Source organism: Argiope bruennichi, chromosome 7 (genome assembly GCF_947563725.1).
Source record: "Argiope bruennichi chromosome 7, qqArgBrue1.1, whole genome shotgun sequence".
NCBI classification, from domain to species: Eukaryota; Metazoa; Arthropoda; class Arachnida; order Araneae; family Araneidae; genus Argiope; species Argiope bruennichi.
This window is the reverse complement of record NC_079157.1, coordinates 18,186,551-18,212,195: the sequence shown is the minus strand read 5'-3', so window position 1 is coordinate 18,212,195 and position 25,645 is coordinate 18,186,551. Positions and strand designations below refer to the sequence as shown.

Genomic DNA, 25,645 nt, shown 5'->3' with positions numbered 1-25,645 from the left:
AAATTATATCTTGTTAAATTTTATGCAATATTCTTTGTGCATACATATTTTTAAGGATGCACTTACTATTCATTAAATAATGCAAGACGAAGCAATGGCTTTACAAAATATATGCTGATATTTATATTAAAACTTAATTATTTATTTATTTTGCAGATTGATTCACTAGTGAATAAGCAAAAAGTATGGGGACTTGAAGGATCTCCTTTTGAATTTAACCTACGTGATATATTTAGATGGTGCGAAGCAATTGTACGTAGCCAGGTAAGTTAAGAGATTTTAAACATTTTTTTATTTAAATGGTAATTCTTTATTTTTAAAAATAAGATTAATTTCACTTTTGCTTTATTAACTCAAAACTCTTGAAAGTTTGAATTGTAATTTATTCATGCATCAACCATTTCAGTGCCGAAATTTCTGGTAAAATTCGATTTCTTGGAGCCTGCTCCTATAATTTGAGATACTGTTAAAATGTTGAACATTTCAATGAGAAATACGTGCATAATATTTTTTGAAGTAATGCAGTATCCTTCTGTGTTCAGAATATCGTTATTTCTTGATGTTTCAGCTCTTTCTGTCAGCATAAATTCTTTCATTTATCTGAATCAGAGATACAGATGACATTGATACGGATTTTACTTCCTTTTCCGTCGGAGTTCGTTTAGATAGTGGTAGTGATATGCTGTGAAGAGAACACAATCAGCAGGCCTCAGTAGAAAACAACGACGACGTTTATTTACACGAACACACGGGTACAGAAAGACGATGAATACACAAATGACAAATATTTACAGCAGAGACGAACACAGGACAGCACACTACAGCAGACAGTAGCACACAAGTAGTAATCGTCCACAGCACTCAAAACGGCTAGACAGAATCCAGCAGGAGAGATGTTCCTTGGAGCTTTGCTCTATAGTCTCTCCAATGGCTGAACTTCTCTCACTTTAGCTGCCGACTCACAACTGGTTACTACACACAATATACGACGCTGCCTCCTCAGTAGACAACAGGATTCGGCACACAGCAGTTCAGTACTCGCTCCACACAACGCTGATTCTGGGACCTTTTCTCTACCATCTCTCCAACGGCTGAACTTCTCTCGTTTTAGCTGCCGACTCACTACTTCTCACAACTGGCTACTACACACAATATATGACGCTGCCTCCACAGTAGACAACAGGATTCGGTGCTCTCAGCTCAACTCAGCACTCGCTCCACGCAGCGCTGGTAATTCGCCGTTGCTTTGCTATTCTCTGGAAGGCTCGTTACTTGTCGTCGAATTACACCACTACACAGCTTGAGAGTGCCGGTCTTTTATAGTTCCGGGAGGCGAGGCTAGAATCTTCTAGACCAATCAGGCATATCTCGGTTCCTAATGGACGGATCAACAAAATTCTCGAAATTTCGAACATTATCCATTTTGTCGCCAAGCTCTAGGATCACTGGCTCGGCATCCGGCAGCATCCAGTACAGATGATTGTAAATCAGTCTTCCTTATGATGATATTATTCGTGCTGGAAAGCAAAATTACACATTTGTAACAATATCTTTTCAATAATGGAGTCTGTATTACTGTTCATCATAATTTTGATCACTTATGCCATCATAATCTAGTTCTTAGAATCAGAATTCAGAATAATATCTTCAATTGTTCTTGAATGTTACAAGACAGAAAGACAGAGATTCAGGCTCATTTTTTAAAACTGTTAATGAAAATTATAATTTCTTTTATATATGTTTATGTTTGCAAGCACATAACATATTTCAAGCACATAGTCATAGTGTTTTGTGTTTCATATACTTTATATATATTTTTTAAAAATTTACATGTATAGAAATTTTTTTTTGAATTTTGTATGTTCTGTATTATAGCTTACTACTTCAGACAATGTGATATATCTGTATATGAAGTTAATTTGTGCAAATGTAGTTATTATTGTTCTGTTTTCTCTGATTGAAGAATGCAAGTTTATCGAGAGTTATAAATTTAATTCAATATTCTAAAATGTAATAAAGTTTTGAAATCCTAAGTAATCAATATTTTAAATCTGACACATATATGTGTCAGATTTAAAATAAGCATTGTAACAAATGGAATTGTAACAAATTTCAGCATTTAAAAAAAATATATGTATATCTGTAGAGCAAACAGACATGATTATTTTGAATTCTTTTTTTATTTCATATCATTTGTTTAATACGAGGGCAATTCAGAAACTAACCTCCGGTTGATTGAAAAAAATACACCAAGTTAAGTAAAAATATTTTAATATATACATCTTACAACTACATCTTTGCACTATTTTTCGACATAGTCTCCATAACGATTGAGGCACTTATTGTATCTCTTCACAAGCTTTGAAATTCCTTCTGCATAAAAATCACCCGCTTGTGCCTTGAGCCAGCCTGTGACCGCATCTTTGAGCTCTTCGTCGTCATCAAACCGCTGGGACCCGAGCCATTTCTTCATACGCATGAAGAGGTGATAATCGCTTGGCGCCAGATCTGGGCTGTAAGGTGGATGGTTGAAAACGTCCCACTTGAAGGACTCAAGAAGGGCTGTTGTTCTGCGAGCAAAGTGAGGACGGGCGTTATCGTGCAAAAAAACGATACCGGAAGTCAGCATACCACGGCGTTTGTTCTGTCTAGCCCGTCGTAATGTTTTTAGTGTTTCACAGTACACGTCTTGATTAATGGTCGTCCCACGTTCCATGAATTCAACCAACAACACCCCTTTGGCATCCCCAGGGGTGTTTGTGCTCCGGGGATTTTGAACTTCGATACCCGGAAATTCCGGGGATCGTCGTTCAAAAGGAAGTAGGAATAATAATGAATTATTTATTTTGATCTGGGTAATTTTGTTTGCTTTGAAAGCAGAAAACGCAAGGTCAGTGTGTGTGGTGAAAACTTTTCCTTTCTTTCTCCAAAGGCAGTGATAATGCGTGAAAAGGGGGAAAAAACTTCTTTTTTGTTCTTTCCTTATTGCGAGTTATGACTCATTCCCCCGGTTCTCGGACATTCTCTTCTGGATTCTTTCGGCGCGGCAGAAAAAAAAGGGAGAGACTTCGTTTGACCAGATGTGCGATCACGTGACCTGGGTTCAAAGGTCTTAATTTTGCAAAAAAAAGTAATTCATTGAACTTTTATAATTAGGTCATTCAATACTTCATAATCGTAATTTTTCATTCCCCCTCCCCTCTTCTCGAAACTCCAAAATGTCGGTAGTAAGTCCGTAAAAGTTTCCGGGGATTTTTTGGGGTCCCACAAACACCCCTGCATCCCAAAACACCGTTGCCATCAGTTTTCTGGCAGAAAAATCTTGCCGGGCTTTTTTTGGTTTGGTAGGCGAATCTGAATGCGCCCACATCTTTGATTGTTCTTTTGTCTCAGGGTTCACGTACTTAATCCAGGTTTCGTCACCGGTCACGATTCTGTTTAACAATGGTTCTCCTTCGTCCTCATAACGTGACAGAAAGTCTAATGCAGAGGCCATTCTTTGACTTTTGTGGTGGTCGGTAAGAATTTTGGGCACCCATCGTGCACAGAACTTACGGTAACCCAATCTTGCTGTCACTATCTCGTACAAAAGAGTCTTAGAAATCTGTGGAAAATCAGTAGACAACTCCGCCATTGTGAAACGTCGATTTTCACGAACTTTTGCATCAACTGTCTGAACGAGTTCGTCAGTCACCAAGGATGGTCTACCACTCCTCTCTTCATCATGAACGTTTTCTCGTCCACTTTTAAATAAACGTACCCATTCACGGACAACTCCTTCACTCATAACTTTTGGTCCGTACACGGCACAAAGCTCACGATGAATAGCTGCTGCAGAGTATCCTTTGGCTGTAAAAAACCTTATAACAGCACGCACTTCACATTTGGCGGGATTTTCTATTGCAGCACACATTTCAAACTGCCACAAAAACTAAACTAGCGCAGGTACGATGTTCACTCGACTACGGCTTGATGCCGACTGACCTGCTGAGCGTGTGAATGCACAGATGGCGCGCTACTCCCCCCACTACCCGCACTGTGACCAATCGGAGGTTAGTTTCTGAATTGCCCTCGTAGAAATTTATCTATTAATAGCCGAGAGAATATTTTTAAGATATGGAACTTTATAATCCTGAAAGAATGGAATTGTAAGAAATCCTTTTCAAATAGGGAATTTGTTGGAGAAACAGAAAGTTCATCCTTCTTCTATCTATACTTATAATAAAGCTTAGTGTGTGTTGGTGCTCTACAGGCCAGACCGTTTGACCAACTGCTACCAAATTTAGTACATGTATACCTCGGAGGTCGGGAATGTGCACCTGGGGTCCCTTTTTTTGAATTTTTAAATAGAATTTTAATTATTAATTAAAAACTTACTTTCTCGCCAAAAAATCTTTTCGTTTCCGCGCCGCCAAATGAGTAAGGCTTCAGTTTTTTTTCCCCACGCTAACGGGAATAGGCTTAACATATTTTCAGTCGATTATTTCAAACGATTCTATTTATTTTCTTAGTGTTTGATGCATTTTAAATTAAACATTGTTAATTATTCGATCTTTCAGTGAATAACATTTTTAGCGAAACACGTGTCTCGATAGGGTTCGAGATCAGGACTCGAAATTTACAAATTCGAGATACATTGCATTTGCTCATATCGTAGGATAGTACTTGCCGTAATGCACGTAACGATACGAGTTTCACGTTGCTACTCCGAAGTATTCGCGATATACGGGCTCTCAAAGCTGTAAAAATTTGAAATTTCGAGCTAGGTTTTCAACCTCGTTTTTACAAAAACTGTCTTTACGATTGGCATCGATAAAGTCTATTCGATGTCCTGTATCGAATGATACCACATTTACGTCGCTTACATTATTAGGAGCTGAGAAACGGAAAAAGAACATGTTGTTTTGGTTGGGGAGGGGGGGCAAGCTCGAAATCACGTTGGCAATGAATAAATCATAAATGGGGTGTCCTAAGCTTTCTCCCGATAAAACCTTGAAAAGAAAAAATGAAAGGGAACGAAAGAGCAAACTGAGGCCTTCAGAGACAAAAACTTCAATCAACAAAAATGAATGATGAAAATTTAAAATTAGAAGCTGATCGAATTAAACATGAACGTAAAATAGCTTTACAACGGGAACGAAGAAAGCGTAAACGTATGCAGTGTGTTACAGATTCTCAATTGCAACATTCAACTTCCAACACAGAACGTGTCCATTTGGATTCTGAATCACAACCATCAACGTTCAACGCGAAACGCCTCCGTTTCGATTCTGAGTTTCAAATATCGCTTTCTAGCTCTGAGCAATTCATGGGGGGGGGGGGATGTTCTCACAGGATAACTTAAAATTTGTGATAACAATTTTCATTTTTTTTTTTTTTTTTTTTTTTAAGATGAGAGGAGAATACAACATTGGAGAATTTGTTAGATTGATTTATGCTGACCGTATAAGAAATCCCACAGATAAAAGTCAGGTAAGCTTCACGAATGAAATTTTTAATTCATTTGCAATCTAAGAATATTGTGTCCTTATTTATGTGTGAGAAAAAAAAGAAACTTTGTCATATTTTTATTTGTACTTTTTTCTTCCATTTTATTCACATATAATTTTTTTAACTCATTGCATGCAGGTATATTTCACCATTGATTTATGCATCTAGTTGTGTTACATGAAAGTTCAAATAAGTAATTTTTCAGCGATTGCTGCTAACGTAGATGTACTTTCCCCACTTGCAATGTGTTAAAAGGCATGTGTTGAAGATAGATATTAGAATCATCATAAAAAATTTCTGATTAAAATACTCTATTTTTATAAGTATTGAATGTTTTAAATTTTTATCACTTTTTTATTTTTATGTAGGCACAATAAACAACTTTTAAATGCTGTGTACGATAGCCTTATAAATATATAAAACATGTAACTAAAATCCAAATTTAATAAATAATTTCCCAAAACTTATTTATCTCAAAAGTATAAAATTTTACAACTGTAGATGATGATTTACTACTGACTGATCTCACTCAGAAAATGTTATGATTGTGTTAGCATCATTTAAAAAAAATTCTTATATTAAAAAAAATGTTACTCTTATTTGTATTTGTAGGTGTTTTTGCTCTACAAGCATGTCATGAATGCCAAAGGACTATCTCCCGAACATTTCGTTATGCAGCGTCCTTTAGATTTAAATGTGTATGAAGATTCAGTTCAGTTAGGAAATGCATCAATTAAATGTGTTGGCAGGAGTGTTGTTGACACAAATATGACTGCTGTGCCATCTTCGCATTTACCTATTCTGGAATCAATAATGAAGTGTGTTGAAATGAATTGGATGCCCATCTTGGTAAGTGTAGAATATTACTAATTTGTGTTGTTTAATTGTAAGAAAATCGAAGTTTTTTGTTACTCTTTACTAGTCACATCTGGTTCCTAGGAAAGTCATCTCTTATGCTTAATTTAATGTTTCATGATTCTCTCAAGAAAATATTTTTCAGCTTCAGATTGTGATGGATATTAAAGTTGTGCTATTTAATACTCTTATATCAGGGTTGCAATACCACTGGGAGAACCTGGGAAACTGTGAATACACAGGGATTTTAAAAATTGACAGAAAGAAACGGGGAAAATGCAAGGAAATTTGAACATTTTTTGGAAACACTGGAAAAATATAGGGAATTTGAAGTTTCTTAGTTATTTTCTCCCCATCTAAAAGATGCTAATCTCTAAAGATTGCAAGAATAAAAGTTTGTCGAAGATCATTTCATTAATTATATTTACTTTTCTATCTTATTAGGTTGGCTCTTCTGGTAGTGGGAAATCGTCATTGGTTCGTCTTCTAGCAGAGTTGTGTGGTCAGCGATTGCAAATTCTATCTGTCAATTCTGAAATGGACACAATGGAGCTTTTGGGAGGTTTTGAACAGGTTTGATTTTTCTTCTCTTATGAAATATTATGGATTTAAATTCTTTATTGATTTTCAAGCAAAATCTCAAAATATTTTATTATGTTCCTGACAATTATATGTTTACCTGACATCTTTTCAACTAAATTCAAGGGGGGGGGGAAGACGTTTTTGAATCTATTTTTAGTTCTGTTTTTAGTCAAATCAAGTTGCAGTACATCTACTGAATACAGCTCGATTTACCCTTTCCTCAATCTGGTCTTTTACTGCCTGTCACCTGTCTGATTATTTTACTTTCAACCATTTAGTCACTCCATATGTCATGAATGGTAATTATTAGTAAGAAAAAATAGGAATAATAACATCAAGGTTGATATCATAATTGAAGGAAACCTCTCATTTACTAATTATTTTGAAACTGAGAAAAGCATTTTCTTGTTTTATCATTAATGGTTGTTTCAGTTTTCTTCAAACTGTTAAAGTATTAAAGAAGGCATATTGACAAAATGACAAATTGTAGTTATTCAAATTTTATGCTGATTACAATTTGTATTTGTGTACTTTATTAGCAAGTATAAGAAAAAGTTTTTATGACTCAAGTTAATATTTAAAAAACACATTCTAGTGTTATTTTGATTATAAAAGACAAAAATGGAAAATAATTTTTCTTGTCATCTGAAATTTTAAATATTTTTGCAAAAAAAAAAAAAAAAAAAAAAAAAGCAGTTATAAAAGTATGAATTGCTGCAGAAAGCTTCATCATCATTATATCCAGGCATACTAATATACTGATAAGTGTATTGTAAATTCCCTTATTGTTGAGATATTTATTTGCATGTTTTTCTTTTTGTTCCTTAAACGTTTTCAATATAGAACTTTCTATTTGTCTTTTAGCTAGATAATTTTATTTTCATTTGTTTAGGTTGTTTCTTTTTTGTAGTATAAACCCTTGTGTTTATAGATATCTTAAAACAAATAACTAATTATGAAAAACTGATGTGAAGTGTTTAATATATTCTGAATCTTAAATGGCATAACAAAAATAGATCGTTGCCCTTTTCAAAAATGTAAGGATATTATTTGTGCAGCAATAAAGGGAATTATGAATGTATGTGAATATTTTCTAAGTGGCAATGCATTATTTATTTATAATTAATTTAACAATGCAAGGACTGATTATTCTTTAAAAATCATTGCAAGTTTTATTTTGGGGGGGGGGGGGGAGACTAACAAATTCTTGCAATTCTGATTTATTTCAATATATATATATTTATTATTGAATTTTTCTTGGTGTATTTTAATCGTTTTTGATATAAGACAAATAAAAATTTTTATTCTAAGGCTATTGAAGGAAAATTATGCCAGTAAAACTTTAATTTTTTTTAAAAATACATAATACTTAATGTTTCATTTCTTTTATGCATTTTATTTTAAATGAAGTTAATAATAAAAGGTTTAAAGAAAAGATTGAAGAGAAGAATTGAGTCCCTTAATTATTTTTTATATATATTTATTTTACCTTCAGCTATTTTCAGTGAAAGAATATTTCAAATGTGTTCAGTAATAAATGTATATTGACAAAGCACAATTTAAAAAGACTTGTAGAAAATACCACAGAAAGAAATAAAAAAAAAAAAAAAAAATGATAAGTACAAAAAAAAAAAAAAAAATAATAATAATAATAATAAAAATATGCAAAAAAAATGAAGTATAATTTAAGTTACAATATTATGTGTATCTAATATGAATTTCAAAGTCCAGTAGAGGAATTTGACAACATTTTCAATCAATTTTAAAGTTATTAGATCAGACAAAAAAATAATAAAATAGTAATCATTTGTCATCCAAAAATTGTCAAGGTGCTTAGCATCATGAAAAGTGCTTAAATTTAAAAATCATTTTTAAAGCACCTTAAAAGGGCTTAATTTTGTAAAAAGTGCCATATAAAGTGCTAAATGCAAAGAAAATTCTTTTTTAAAAAATTTCCCCAAATATTGAATACAGTAAATCGAAAGTATGGTCATAAAGTTTATTTATCAGATATATCAAAAAAGAAAACTATCAAAAGAGAAGAATTTGTAGAAGAATTCTGGTTGAAATAGACTCAGAGTTGCCAACATATATTAAAATAATTCTTAATGACCCTTTTATTTTTCGGCTCCCTCTTTCTTCAACAGTGTGCATCCCTGTTTATTGAAATAATGGAATCGTTATCCAAAAGTTGCAGTATAAAATGGTTGACACACTTGTGTAACACTAGTTGCAAATCAAAAAATGTAGTATTTTAGACAGTGAAAAATTTATTTTAGTTATGCCAGGTAAATGTATATTTATTTATGTCTTATTAAAGAAGAGTTTGAAGATTGGTCTGATGAATGAAAAATAAGAATAAACCAAGATGAATATGATCCGCCAAAGAAATGTGTTAACATGGGAGAAGTTGCTTTAAAAACACTTACTGTAAACTCTTTCTAGTACGTTACACATTCGATCCTAATTTTCTTTAAATTGTCGCTTTGGAGCAATCCCTTAAATAACATGCTAAAGGATTTTACTGTGCTATATTGAAATGTAATTCTTCACATTGTGTAATTATATTGCATATAATTCATGTAATAACTTAAGGCCATAAATTTTCTATGATTGTGATTTCTTTTGCAGTTTTTTTTCTTTTTCTTCAATGTTCTACATTCACTTGAAAATTCTCACTGTTGATCCAGTTTCACAAAATTTAGGTTTAAAAAAAAAGAGAATTCTGCTGTATTTGGTAGTGAAAATGTTTAAAGAAATAATAATAATAATAATTTTAAAAAAAAGGGCCTTTTTAAAATGTAAATTCTCCAGATTTCAGATTCTATCATTTTCCATCTATTTTGTTTCTTTCTCTTTTTGTAAATATTACACATCCCCCACCCTCCAGAAATTTGTCTAAACAGGTTTGGGTAAAGATTTGTCCTTATTAACAGAGCAATATGCAACATAAGCTATTCAAATTAATAACATAAAAGATGGCAGGAAGTTATTTCTTGGATATTAGAAGCCTTCTAAAAAAAGAGCTTTACAAAATTTTAATTGGGAATTTAATAAAAAATAATAATAGAATTTTATTGTGTTTTTGCCATAGCATCAAAGCATATTTTATCGCACAAAAATTATTTTTACATCGCCTTACAGGCTTAAAAAATATCAGTGATATCTATTTCTTTTTTCTTTCTTCCTTTCTTTTTAGTTTCTGTAATTTTTGAAGAATTTATTTTGGACACAATTTGTGACAATGCCTTTTATTCTAAAGAAATCATTGCTTACTTGGATTGCCAAGTCTCATAATTTTGTTGCTGATTGATAAAAGAATATTTTCTTTGCATTAATTTAAACTCAAATTTTTAAGCAAATTATTGAATAAGATTTTTCACTTTAAGAGTGTTAAATTATACAGCAGTGTGGCATATTATCTTGTACTGTCTTAAAAAATTGGCATGCAAATGCCTTTCAAAAATGTATTGACTTGCATTTTTTACTTTATAAATATAGGATTTGCATCTTTTTGACTTCGTGAATTTGTTTACCATTGTTAATGAAAATTTGAAATGCTCAAATCATTTTCATTCTTTTTTAAGTATATGTTCACATTTTTTAAAGTAAGAAAATGTTTATTCACATATAGAATATAAGTTTAAAAGCAGGTTTTCATTAATTTTTTTAAAATATAAAATATTAAAAAACAGCATTTTACTCAGCTTCAGAAATAGGAAGAAAGAGATTTCTTCAAAATATATTTTGACCATTTCTAAATACTGCTAATCTTTTTTAAGAAACTCAATTTAAGTATAGAATTGTTTTGTCATTAATTTTTGGTAGTTTTGCCAGCTATATGATGCCATTCGAGAATGCTTTAGTTCTTAGCTTTATAATAAATATTTACTAAACTACAATAAATTTACTAAATATAGTGAGCTAGGACCGAAACAAATTTACACTTTCCATCCCAGTCTTATTGAATTTTATTTGCTTTGCATATATTAAAAATCACATACAAAAGTTTTGGTTGTGCTATATTGCTACATCACTATCTGCATTTTCAGAAATATTATACTGTCTGAACAAAACTAAAAATTAGTTAATTTGAAGAAATGTTTAAAAAAACAACAGATATTTATTATTAATATTTTAAAAGTTGTATAATTTTTGGTGTACTTTTATCATTTTTATATTTTTGTCAAAACCAAAAAGATATGATTTGTTTTATAATAGAAGTTATTGTGGAAATACAGAAATAACTTTTAAAATTAAAAAAAAAAAAAAAATACACATTTTAGCTTAATTTTTAAAAAGATTTTTCAATGAAAACCATACATTATTAGGAAACAGGAAACATTCTATACTTAGAAAATGCATTTACAAACTGTGCTTATTTATTTACTTATTTTTTTTTTTGTCTAAAGTGCTTAATTTTTACAGCAATTTCTCTATACACACCCTGAATGTATTTTGAGCATATATTACTCATATTGCATGGCTTCAGAAAAGTAATTTTTAAATAAACTATAAAATATTGTTAAAATTATATATTTATGAAATATTGATAAAACTTTACTTTTGAAGTTGTTTTATGAAACAGCATGACATGCAAGAATTAATTCAAATTTCTATTCTTCTATTATATTTAATCAGCAATAAAAGGATATGCTAAAAAAAATTTCCTGGTGTTAGAGCAGGAAACAATTTACTGTAAATTTATGATTCTCTCCAAATGTTAATCTTAGAATATGGTTAGAAGAAATTTCAAACATAAGTAAAAACAATGAAACTACAATTTTCTCTCTTACTCCCAAATAAAAGTGTTATCCCACCTCTTTTTGTAGAGCTTCTGTGATGTCTTTTATTTTTTAGAGTCCCACCCATATTAGTCCTTGTATTTTCAGAGTCATGAATATGAACATTTTGTGCTTCATAGTATATTGAAGGAAACATGCATCTTGGACACCTTTTTTTTTTTTGACTGATTGAAACCAAAGATTGAAATAGTAATACAATTTTAATCACAATCATGCACCAATCTTCGTTTATCTGAGTTGTTGTACTTTTGAGACATCATGTTTACATGTATGCGAAATTATAAACTAGCATAGAGTCAATTCTTTAATAGATTTTGTTCAATTTTTGATTGAGATCCACATATGAGATGATAGAACTGTTTATTAAATTTTATTGTTTTACTTATGTTTTTTATTTATTGTACTCGGACAGCGACATTTTCTGTGAATGTAGTTCCTTCAGTATTTGATAGAAATCAGCGAATTTTGTGTAATATATCAAATTTCATCCATTTAGTTCAGAGTATTTTTGAATTTTCATGCTCTCAGGTAAACAGATATAATTCAAAATCTCTCTGTGTGTGTATATATATATATATATATATATATATATATATATATATATATATATATATATATATATATATATATATATATATATATATATATATATATATATATATATATATATATATATATATATATATATTGTGTGTGTGTTTCAAACTCAGAGAAGTCTAAAATGTGAAAATTTGTCTTTTTTTTTTTTTTTTTTTTTTGAGGATTGCAATATTTTCTCTATATTATGTACAGTGATGGGGCGAGAATTGCAAAACCTTTAGTTAAAAATAATTTTTTGATGTTTGAGGGTTCAGAACACTGAGTTTTTAAAAAGTAATACCATAAAATAATATATGATAGAAAATATAATTATTCAATTTATGGCTATTAAATTATATATGATAAAAATGTAATTATTCAGGATATTGTCGGAATAACTTTTATGTAGAAAATTCTATTAGGCCATAAGTCATAAAAAAGTGAAGTGAAACATATAGAAAAAACAATGATAAACAAACAAGCTGACAATGCCACTTAATACTTAGTTGGATTACCTTTGATTACAGCCTTACAATGCTTTCCCATTCAGTGAACAAACTTTTTAAGTTCCTCAGCTGTGAAACCAATATTTATTGTTTCGATTAACTGGATTTTATTGCTGGGTTGTTGCTCATACACAATTTTCTTTAGTCACTTCCATAAATTTTCGATTAGGTTAAGATCTGGGCTATTTGGAGGTCACTCCAGTAAAGGAATGTGATTATCTTGAAATCAATTTTATGCTCACATTAGTGACATGGCATGGGGCTGAATCTTGTTAAAATATAAATGTTTGATTGTCTTAAGAAAAATCATGAAAGGAAGGCTTCAATTTGGACTCAAGTATTTCCTTTTTGTATTTTTGGGTATTTATATTTCCATTTATCACAGAAATTTATACCTACACTTTTTGATGTCATGTAAGTCCATGTTGTAACACTGAGTTTCATTGTAGGTGTAATGCATTTGGTAGGCATATTTTTGCCAATTCTTTGTGTATTTTAGACTATCGCTACCAAATAGGAAGATTTTGGTCTCATCACTCCAAATAATTCGAAGTATTCAAATCTCTCTACAAAAAATCTTTTTCCATGTTTCTCAAATGTAGTTTTATTAAGGCATCATATGATCCACTAAAAAGGAAGGACGATAAAAATAAATAGTCATGTTTCTATCAAATACTATCATTAGTCTGACTTAGATCATTTTCCAAATGGAATTTACGCAAATGCGATGACGATGGGAAAATACGAGAACGGCAAGGAATCAACAAGATTCGCCGACAATAATTTATTGGTTATAAAGCTGAACTTTCAGCATCTTGCGGTTGCGATTCATCACAGGGTACAATATCGATCAATCGATTTCTTTTTTCAAAAATTAATAACCGAAAATCAATTTTTTCGGTGTATTTTTTTATATTTTGCAGAACATCTATTTGTTGAACATCTTGCGATCGCGATTCGTCTGGAACACGATGCATCGTTTCAATATTGATTAATTGATTTTTTTTTTTTCCAAAAATTGATGAAGGAGATTCTTTCTTTAAGTATATCTATTTTTTTTTTTTTTTTTTTTCCTTTGAAGAATCAAAAATCGACATAGCCGTAATCATAGCTTCTAGGATCTGAAATTTTCATTAATAGTTTACTTACTAATAGTCTACAGTTTGTAGTTTTTGTTCTGTTTAGAACTTTGGTCTTGTTGTGGATGTTTTCTTAATTTATAAAATTCTTTTTAAACAATTGATGGTTTTGAAAGAAAATATTAAATTGTGTTATTAAAAGGAGCATAAGTTTTAAGAAGTATTGATAAAAAGGATTTTGAATGAATATTTTGTGCAGTTGATTAAAAAAAACTGATAGTCATTATAAAATGGATAGTAAAATTTAGTTAAAACTACTGTATAGATGATTGCAAATATTATGTTGCCCAAATGAAAAGTGGGCAAGTTAAATGAAAAGAATGCCTTTATTTAAAGCAAAAGAAATTGTCATGGGCGTTGTAACACAGGCTCCATCGTTTAGGTCGCAGGTCTCTACAGCCTTTGCTGTAGAAAGATGATTTTGGAGGAAGTGTATAGCTTCCTTCACTTCGCCGTCCGAATGGAAACATGTCCCCGCTAATGCTCTCTAAAGTGGCCCAAAGCTGTAGATGTCACAGGGTGACAGATTCGGATTATACAGGCGGGTATTCCAACACTTTCCAATGGAATATTTTCAAGGTCGTCAGGGTTTCACGGGAGACGTGTGAGGTGGCACTGTTATGGAGAAGGATCAATTGTTGTATGAGAAGGCCTGGCCGTTTACTTTTGATTGCTTTCCGTAGTTTCGTCAGAATACTGCAGTATTGTGTTGATAGTGTTCCCTTGGTGCAGGAAATAAATCGAGTGGTCCACGCCAGTGGAAGAATCAGAAACAGCACTACCGCGCGTTGTTTCGATCTGGACGCATCCATGTATAGCACGACTTTACTTTCGATCAATTTCTTCTAATACGAAAAGCTTTTACTATTGAATACCGTGTGCAGTGCACACCTCCTACTGCCCTTTATATCCCTGTTCGGTAGCGTATAGCTGCAGTCTTCTGACGCAATCGCAACTGTCCACGTTTCCTTTATATTTACATATGAATACAAGCCAATGGCGAAGCTATACATGTCAGAGCTGATATTTTGTAATTCCTTAAACTTCATCAATTGCAACTGAATTAGAAGTTAGGCAGAAGCAATGGCAGCTGTTTGAATAGATAATAGGTAGATTTTTTTATGTAGTCAAAATATGTTTGTGGAATGTGCCTTTTAAAATTTCTAAAACTGTTCCATTAATTTTTTAAAAAATGAATGTTTTATATTTATATATGTTATTTACATTAAAATCCAATGAAAAGTTAAGATTTACTGCCCTAATCGGATAATTAGATCCCAGCAAGTATTATTTCTAGTCAAAAGTAAAATACTTAACTTTTTTTACATAACTATAATCAAGAATTCGTTTAATTATGGCAACAAGTAAGAAATTTGCATTTCTTTTAAGGAGAAAAAGAAAAAAAGAAAAGAAAAAAAAGGGTGATGTTTAAACTCTTTTGGGTCATCAATGAAATTTGATCACACTGAAGATTGAGGATTAATTATGGTGGTGGAGGGGTCAAATGTACATATGATGCCATTCTGCTTTAACTAAATTTATTTTATATCTCAATTGAGAAGTAAACTCTACAGTACACTCTCGAGTATCCGGTCTTATGTGGCGGATGAGCAGCCGGATAACAAAAAAGCCGGAGTTCTATGAAATTTCTTTGCCCATCAATACCAAAAGACGAAAACTCACTGTTATAATTCATAGAAGCAGTTATCAGTAACTTCCGAATTAAAATAGAAATCTCTGTACTAGTAGTTTATATACTGCACTGTACGTTTCAAGAATTCATTAGGGAAAAGTAAGATAAAAGATATAAACTGTTCACATTTTAACATAAAATCTGTAATGTCTAACTTAAATGCAGAAAGCATAAACAAAACTTTAACATAAATCGTTCACTGTGGTACACTGAATAAAAAAACCCCATTTAGCATACCTTAAGAACAATGTACGAATATTGTACGTACTGTACAGTTATAATCAGGAACAGCGGCAACAATTGAGGACTGTTACACGCTGACAATGAACAGCGAGCAGCCTCTCTTTCTGTCACAACTTGTATTTTGCGCATTGCATATAAGAGTATCGTTATAGACATCCGCCTCCTATGCCTTGGCAATATTGCCAATGCGACGCCTTGCCTTTCTCATTTAATTACGATAAAAGGAAACTAGACCGGATGATACAAAGGCCGGATACTCGATGTGTATAGTAATTAGAAAAAGTAACTTAAAATAATAATTTTGCAGGGAATGATTTGTGAAAGGAAAAGAATTGTTTTGTAGTTTTAGAGTAAGGCTGCTTTTACGGATTTTATTGGATTAGAAACTAGAATTTTATTTTATATGACCAGTGTCTGAGATGGACTGTTAGAGGAACATGGATTACGTGAATGACAGCACTGTGTGTATTGGTCTTCTTATTGAAGGATTCTGATGATGTGTAAATAATTTATGAAATGGGGGGGGGATGTCTTATTCAAACCAACATTGTGTTGTTTTTTCTTTCTTTTTCTTTTTTTAAACTTTTCTTTTGATTGGAAGTTTGTTAGAAACTAGTTTTACAAAAAATGTTTTTAATTTTTATTGATAAGTAAATTTCCATTATTTATGGGATGCTGAAAGTATATATACTGACATTTAATGGTAATTAAATTTATAAATTATGTTTCCTTTTATATTTAATATTTTATAAATAATTTTTCAAATTAAGGTTTTGCAGAGGTTTTAAAATAAGCCATACAAGCAAATTTTAATTTGACAAAATAACTTTTTCATAATAAATTCCTTTTTAAAAATCAGCCTAATAATCCTCAATATTGACCATATCTATCACACAATCTTTTTTCAGAATAATAGTAATTGAAGAGAAAGGGCTGAAAATTTTCTCAGTTAAAGGATGTTAATTTTCATAAAATATATAAATATATTTGTTTTTTATCTTTTAATTTATTTGTTTATGTAATAGATTGACCTTGAATTCCTAATTATAGACACTGAAAATGCTCATAATTGGTGCTATGATTTGGCTTTTGTATAAAATCTTGAATTTAAAATTTTGTATTTAAAATGGTACCATTTTTGATGAATTAGTCTCTTTCGTTCACCAGTTTTTAATATAAAGTGGTATAATTGCTTTAATAAACTGCAAAATCTTCATTTTTGTAATTGAAAATAGCTGAAATCTATGGTTCAGAAATTTCTGTATGATAAGTGTTGCAAGTATTGCCTATATAAGTTTAGAAAAAAAGTCTTAAATGTCATAGCATGGTAAAGTTTTTTTTAATGATATATCTACCTTTATGTTATTAAAAAAAACTATAATAACATGTACATAAAAAATGTGTTTAATATTACTATTATTTGCTAGGGTATAAATGCTAACAATGTAAAATACAATAAAAAGCACTGAAAAATGTTTAAAAAAATTTTTAAATTAAAAAAAAAATTGTGTGAAAGTAAAATCGATAGTACTAAAATGCAAATCACTTGAATTTCAAATTGCAGTATGAATAGTTTTTAGTTGCTGGTATGTATCAATGAGGAAAATATAAAAAATTTGATTGATTACATATTTTGAAAATTCTTTAGTGAATACCTGCTATCAAGAAGTTTAAAATTATTCAACAACATGTATAATTAAAAAAGGTATCGACATGCATATCACATGACTAATAGTGAGACAATCTGTTAAAAATTAGAATAGTGCATAGTTCATTATGACTAGAGGGTAAAATATTTAGGAATAATCATGCATTTTATTTCAATAGAATAGAACAGTATTTGTCAGTAAGAGATGTGTATTTTATCATTACTACTTGCATTCTTTTCAACATAACATTCCTTTGGTCAAACTTTCATTTTTCTTGACTTTGGTTATGTCCAGCCGTTTGTATTCCATTTGTGCTACCTAGATGAAAATAAATCACAGATGCTAGAAGGAAAACTCTTTGCTAAGTATATATTGATATTTTTTGATAGATTTCATTATTGTTGAGAATGTCTCTTTCTTGCACCTGATTCTGAGAATGTGCTCTTCAGAACCTACAAAAGAAAAAGAATCAAAATAAGTCAAAGTGATTAAAAAATTATCTGTCGTTCAAAAAGAAAAGCATTTTTTTTATATTAACCTGGGAAGACAATCTCAAATTTTGATGTTGATAATTGTAATAATAATTTAAAAAAAAAATAGTTCTAAAAAATATTGCAGAATTCTTTGAGTCTATACTGCACTTTGTTACACATTATCTATGCAGGAATATAATTCTCTTTATTTAGACATATAATTGTGTTAATACATTGCCTCAAATTAAGAACAAATGAAATGTATGATGCATTAAAAAGGAAAAGAGAGAAATTTTCGTGATTAAGTATTGAAAGATGTTTGACAAATTCCTTGACATCCAGTTGTAAGATATTGACAAACATTCTTTGTGTCTGTTTTATTGATGAATTAAACTGTTCTTACTGTTTTGTGATCTGTAACATTTTTCATATAATTCTAAATTTTATAACATGCTAATTTTAACTAAAATTTTTTCATATGCTTCTGAATTACATAAACAAATTCAAAAAGATTAAAATTCAGAATCGACGAAAAATGGAAATCCCAGAATTTTTATAAAACCACAAATAATTTTTTCTCACCCTTTATTACGTGGTAAATGCCATGTTAAAAAAATATTTTAAAAGATAACCAACAAGGAAAATGTTAAATTTTTATTGCAAATGTTTCTCTTAATATTTTCAAATAAATTAAACTTATTGGTCAAGAGCTATGAAAACTGCTTTAAATTCAGTTTGTCATATAATAATTAACTTTTATAGTTGTAAAATATTTGTCTTGTTCTCTAGCTGGCAAAATAACAGGAATATTAAATTTGTATCCTGAAAAAAAAAATTATTAATAAAAAAAAATCCGTCTTATCAATAAGTGTTCAACCAGAAACATTACTTTCTCTGTTTTCAATAGAGATTATTACCTAGTCTTTTCTTCTTAGAAGGGTGCAGATCTTGAGGATGTACCTTAATGATTGGTCTAATTTAATTCTTTTTAAATTCGTCAGTAAATTTAGTATTGTCCTGTTTATTCCTATTTGTACTGAACTATGCAAAATTTGGATATCATATTTTCCCCTTATATTCCGATTTTTTTTTTTTTTTTTTGGAAATTTACAGAAATTGAAAGATGCTATGTGCAGATTTTTACTGCATTTAGTTAATGGTAGTAAAATTAATGATAATAATAAGAAAATATTTTAAATCTAAAATTTGGAAAATTTTGTATATTAGTTGAGAGATACAAATAAGACGTTATCTCATTTAAAAGGATGAAATTCATTTGAATAAATTTTTTAATTATTGATTATTTTTAATTCATTTTAATACATTTTTAAATTATTGATTATTTTTTTCTGAAGTAAAAATTGCTTTTTAATTTACATTTTTTTTTTTTTAACTTTAAATATATTTTTGAATATTGTACTAACTTGGATTTTAATTCTGAATGTAAGATAGTGGTAAGCCATTGGGATGATGCGTTTTTTTAATTAAGAAAAAGGTATACAGTTCTATTTTTAAGGTAATTAAAAATTTCATTTGAACTTTTACCACTATCTTACATTTTTAAAATTTTCTCCTAAATTTAAAGAATTTTAAAAGTTATCCCTATTTGTATATTCTGGTGACCGAAATTTCACCTTCCTTTTTATTAAATTTTTGATACCTGTGTCAATGGAATATGTTTCATTTTATTTTTTAATGTTGAAGTAATCTTTGCATTAACAATTCAACAATTTTTTTAATTCCAAAATTATTATAAATGATTTCATAGATTCATGTAATTGAAGTGCATATACAATACCTTCCTACTGTATTTTTTATTTTCTTATTTCAGAAGGAAGTTAATAATTAAATATCGTGATAAATATTTTATCTAATATACTTTTCTTAAAAAAAAATATTATAAATGATTTCATAGAATCATATACAGACAATATGTACCTTCTGTATTTTTTTATTTTCTTATTTCAGTAGGAAGTTAATAATTAAATATCCTGCTGAATATTCTATCTAATATTCTTTCTTTGCTGGAAGCATGCACATTGATTTTCTGAAATATACGAAGATATTAGGCATGAAGGTAAGAGAGAGAGAGAGAGAGAGAGAAAAGAAAAACCTACAGAAAATTCACGTCTTATATCTTGAAAGAGAAAATCTCTTTATACAAAATCAGAAGTATAAAATGGGAAACATAAAGAAAAAAAAAAGAAAAGAGAAACAGGGAGAGTAATCGTCTTTTTTTCCACAGAAGTAAGAGTTCCTTTTGAGAATATCTCTCCTTGTTCTTTTTCTGGTTTCTGCTGTCTCATTATTGGATTACCCTACGTTTCTGAGGTAGCGTATGAAAAGGGCGGGAAATTTCTTTGTGTTCTTTCTTTATTTTGCTATATATCTGTCTTTTTATTCAAAGCTGTTTTCTGTTTTAAATTTTAGAGAAGGGAAAGTAAGAAGAAATTTGATAAGCCTTGATAAAGTACAGATGTTCTTTTAAAGATCGTTTTCTTACACTGCAAGGGTTATTTTTACGTTAGTTATAAAAGTTTAATGGTTTGTTTTTCTTTTATAGAAAAATTATTTTGTCACGTGAAATAATTTCCCTTGCGCCTTCCTGCCAGACTTACATAATTAGCATGCTGAAAGTGTTTATAAAGAATCGATTTTCTGGATGAGGCAAATATTTAGACAGCAGTTTAACTTCAGGGTTGCTAATTGGCTTTATACAGCGACATTTGAATTTAGGTTTATAGACTTATTTTACAAGCTTTATATTCTTCCCTTCCATGAAGAATCATTCCTGCATTAAGGACGATTATCGTCGCCGCCGCCTTTGGCGAGCAGTTTGCTTAAATTTATGTGCTGAATAATTCAATTAAATATTTTTTTTATGACTTGGCTTCAGTAGCTTTTACCGACCGAAGAATACTTTTTTAAACCTCTAATTTTAGTCGACAATATAACTCATACTATTTTAAAAGTCTGACCCATTCTTTTCATTGTGTTATGTATTTCTCTAATTTTTTGTTTGTCTTTACATGTCCGGTTATATCCCAAGAAAGAGAAACTGTGTTTAAAAATGGATATTAAAAATTTTTTTCACTATTATTTGATTGTGAAAATAAACATTAATTGTAAATGTAACAGAATTTCAAATTTTTTTATTAAAACCATGCTTTATATTAAAACTTTCTCAACATTGAAAAATAAGCCTAATCTTCATATCTTGATAATTAACAATGGGAGAAAAAAAAAGAGCTATTATAAAATAGTAGTAGTAACATTGAAAATTATTGAGCTTCATTTCAGTAATGTGATAGATTGTAAAATACGTCTAAAATATTTTTTTCAAAATTGATTAACTGTAGAAAAACTTTATGCATTAATATAACTGGCATAATTAAAAAGATAATTTTTTAAATTTTAAAATGATACAAAAATCGACAATTATCAACAAAGATGACGAAATTTTCCGTAACTTTTAATTCATTAAAAAATTTTTTTGGGGAAAAAAAAACAGAACCTCATATTCCCACTTCCCAAAGTATATATGTATGAAGCTTGGTATCTTTATGTTGAGTGGTTTGATTTGCATGGCATCAGCACTCACATACTTACATATTTATCTTGTAGAGATAGAAATTACAAATGTGTTTGAAGTTAAATTTTACTTAATGCTATTTTCTTTTTAAATATCTTTGCTTTTTTTCACTGTATATAATCAAATTTATATGAGGATATAAATTCCTTTCGTAAAATCATTCTTTAACTTAATTTTACCAAGGAAATATTGAAATAATTATACATGATAAAATTGATTTTCAATCCTATTTAAAATACTGTTTCAAAATTTTGCTGTTTAAAACTAATGATTCTCAACTTTTTTTACAGTAGAAAATTACTTATAAAATTAATTATTCAAATTGAATAGTTATAATTAATTATTAATAAATTTTCTTCTGAAGTCAATAAAATAAATAAATGAATCATAATTTATTTACTTTGTTATACTAAAATACATTTATTGATTAAAACTTTCATTTTTAGCTGTTTTATTTATTTATTAAATTATTTTTCGTATGAAAAGATACTATATTTTAATTTTAAGAATTAAAATATATCTTAATAATAATAAATGATTTAATTTTTTTGGTGGGAACTTTATAATATACTTTAAAATATATTTATCTTTCAGAGTTGACAAGTTGTATTCATTTTTTGTCCCAATTTCGCTTTTCTGCCTTTAGGAATTTATTCTTTTACAGATTTATACTTATAAAAATGATATATTTAATTTAGTAATACCATTGCTATCATAGTTTTTTTATTCGTTCATTTTAAAAATAATACAAATTTCCTTTTTAAATCCTTTATTTCTGTTATAATTAATTTTGTGTAATCAGTTTTTACTTGTTATTATGGGAATTTCTAATTTTATAATGAATAAAAATCTATTTTGATAACGTTTTTATGCACAGGTATTTTATACAAAATGAAAATGAAATGCTTCAGTCAGTCCAGCAGAAAGATATATATTTGAGCAGTTTCGTGGCCAACGAGAGAGAGACATTTCGAATTTTTAAACGTTTTTATTCCATCCCGGGTGGCATAATTTATGTATAAGCAGAGCGAATAGGCACCTCAACACAGAACGACACAAAAGCGAAAAAAGAAAAGAGCCAAGAGAGAGAGAGAGAGAGATTTTTGCCGGTCATTATATACCATGAGATTCTGATAGGGATTTCTTTACACGTGTCTAATTAGGATATGGAAATCTAGGTATCTTTAAAAATAATTCGCTTAGCGTGACAATTTTTTATTCCTTGACTCGGAATGTGGGAACTTGTCGACTTCATCAATTTTATAACTCGTGTTCAATTAATTAAATAAAAAAGATGGAATTGGATCAGGAAATAAGGAAACATTTTAGAATGAAGTTAATATTGGCTAAAATAAGATAAAACTGTGGGGATTAATTAGGGTTTAATTTATATATATATATATAATATTATGAAACGCTCTCGGTGCATTTTGAAAAAGAGGAATTTTTACGACCTTTTAAGTGTAGAATAATTACATTTCTATATTATATACCTTCTTGATGCCCTTGAAAAATTGAATGCAGATTTCAAATGATTTGATAAATCAAAATAAGTTCTTAAATTTTTCATTTATTTTTAATGGTTCAAAACCTTTTTAGTCTCTCTATGGATGAATCTCAGTTTTTATCTTCATTTTTCGTATTCACTTCTTTTGAAAAGGCCTTTACATACAAATTACTTTGCTTACGGTCACAGTCAGGTAATAAAAAATATTTAAAGTATTCTTTTGAAAACTGAAATAGAAGTGACTTTGAAAAAATAATAATGATTAATATTATGTAAATTTATGTATTTATATATCTTACCAAAAGAGTACATTCTCTATTTTTTAATATTCTTGATACTTTTATCTTTTCGGAGATTTGACCCCCCCCCCCTCTTGAATGGAGTTTTAAGGAAGGATGATGTATTTTTTAGTTTGTGAAAAGGAAAAGAGATGCAGTCATGTAATTTATCTATATTTAAAACCTTTTCTATTTGATGTGTAAATATAACACATGTGCAGATATCTTCAGTGTTTTCGAAATCAAATTTTATCATTCTTGAGATCAATTAATTTTCTTTTTTGTAAAAATTCTGCATTTTAATTAATATCTCGAGTATTTGTATAAATCTATTCATTTTATGATTTAGTTTATCATATGCATTTTATTTTTCAGTATTTATGTTTGAAACAAATCATTGTTTTATGAAGTTCATTTTTTTTAATAAATAAGTCATAGAACAAAATATTGAAACTAGCTTCGTGAATGGCATTGATAACTGATATAAGGTGATTTTTTTCCCCCCCAAAATTTGCTGCAGTGGCAAAGTTTTTATCGACAGCGTTTTAGAAATTTTCTTTCATTTTATCACCCATCTGATATGTGAATATATTAGTTTTTCAAGTTTTTCACTTGCTGATCTCTTTTTAGGAGAAAAAGGTTTTCGTTAGAAATATTTCTCTTTAACTCCGTGCTTGAAATACAAATTTAAAAATGTGAAGCATTAATCCCCACTAATAATAAAGGAGGCTGTGAGTGGGTGTGTTTCTCTTACTCTCTTTCTGTGTGGGTTGCGTTCTATAAGAGAGTAATTTAACAAGGATCTACTAAATTTAGAATAGATATATTTTGGAGGGTAGAAATGGAATGAATTTTTGGAATTTTGAATAGAATTTTAATTAATGACTGAGACGAGATTAGACGTTTTTCTTTTATAATTACTAAAAATATTATTGTGCGAAGCTGGTATAATTATTATCTTTATGATAATATATATGATACATTATACTATTTTAAAATTTAAAAAAAAAAACACGTCTTCTTTATACCAATTTAATTGCCCTAAATATTTTTTTCTTCTAAATATTGACTTTTTTCAAAAAAAAAAAAATGCGTTGCATAATTTTGTATAATTCCTCTCATTAAAGTAATGCAGTTCAAATCATTTTTATTATTTCATAAAATATTTAATGTTTTTCTTCAATTGTTAAAAACCAAGGAAGAAAAATCTTGTTTATTATTTGAGTTTATTACTTGAGGAATCAGAAGGTGAAATTAAAGTATTGCTAAATACATTTTGAAATGACATTATGATATCATAGGATTGGATTTCATTTGGAATGTTGATGCACAAAATAAACAGCACAATTGTAAAGTTACTAAAATAACACGGCTTTAATGTATGTCGCAATTTATGTTTAATCATCGTTATTGAGGGAAACATGGACATCAGTTTAATTGAGATTGAGCAATAATTCCGCCTAATAATTAAGTAATTAAAAGAAAATCTATGCGTTTGTATGTTTAAGTGAAATCTTTTAGCTGATATATTTCCACGGTTTAATGAAATTCCCATATTACGAAAATTTTATTTGTCGAACTTTTAACAGGAATCGTGGATTTTCAACAGAAAATTTTATTTAATTAGTAAGAGTTATTTTCTTATATTACAGTTAAAGAGCAACCATTTTCTTTCTTTCTGTAGAAGGAATGTAAATCAAATTAGAGAGAAACTATTTAACCTATTCGTATTGAAGTAGACAAAAATTCTGGAAGGGCCGAAAATCATTTAAGAAATAGTAATGAACTCCTGTTAATGAGTCATATCTTAATCTTAACCTCTGATCTACGAATTCTTTTCCTTATTTGGAATGAGCCTCCCTTCCACCCTTCAAATTAGATTTAGTGTTCTTTTTTGCTTGTTTGTTGTTTGGAATTTTTTGTTAAGGTTTGGAATTTTATCTTACTAAAAGACGCAGTAAAATTGCATGATGAGTCAATCCCTAAAAATTAATTACTCATAATTTGTATTTTGCAAGATAACCAAAATATTTTTTTCCCCAAAAAAATCTTTAGGTTTGATATATCTAGAGATTCGACTGTATTTTTGTTTACAAATCTCTGCCTCTTCTAATAATAAAGATGAGTGTGTTTATATGTCTGTGTTGACATTTTACAGAACAGATCGTCAGACTTGAGAGTCCTAAATGAGGCATCGCTATATTTTGGAATGTAAAAATGTGCACCTCGGCGATTTTTTTTTTTTTGAAATTTT

At 29.4% G+C, this 25,645-nt stretch overlaps 2 protein-coding genes across 3 annotated transcripts in view; one reads left to right on the top strand and one right to left on the bottom strand.

Annotated features, from left to right (window-relative positions):
• Nucleotides 1–25,645, top strand: part of LOC129976279 (midasin-like) — a 263,355-nt gene that overhangs the window by 78,496 nt on the left and 159,214 nt on the right. For both annotated transcript variants that reach the window (XM_056089764.1, XM_056089763.1), the window contains exons 38-41: nucleotides 157–264; nucleotides 5,392–5,472; nucleotides 6,103–6,339; nucleotides 6,790–6,918. In XM_056089764.1, coding sequence (XP_055945739.1) covers nucleotides 157–264; nucleotides 5,392–5,472; nucleotides 6,103–6,339; nucleotides 6,790–6,918 — 555 coding nt within the window. The remainder of the gene's footprint in view (nucleotides 1–156; nucleotides 265–5,391; nucleotides 5,473–6,102; nucleotides 6,340–6,789; nucleotides 6,919–25,645) is intronic.
• The window catches only part of LOC129976280 (uncharacterized), a 51,769-nt gene continuing 43,681 nt past the window's right edge, over nucleotides 17,558–25,645 (bottom strand). Inside the window, exon 9 of the mRNA XM_056089765.1 lies at nucleotides 17,558–17,993. The gene's annotated coding sequence lies outside the window, so the exon portion shown is untranslated. The remainder of the gene's footprint in view (nucleotides 17,994–25,645) is intronic.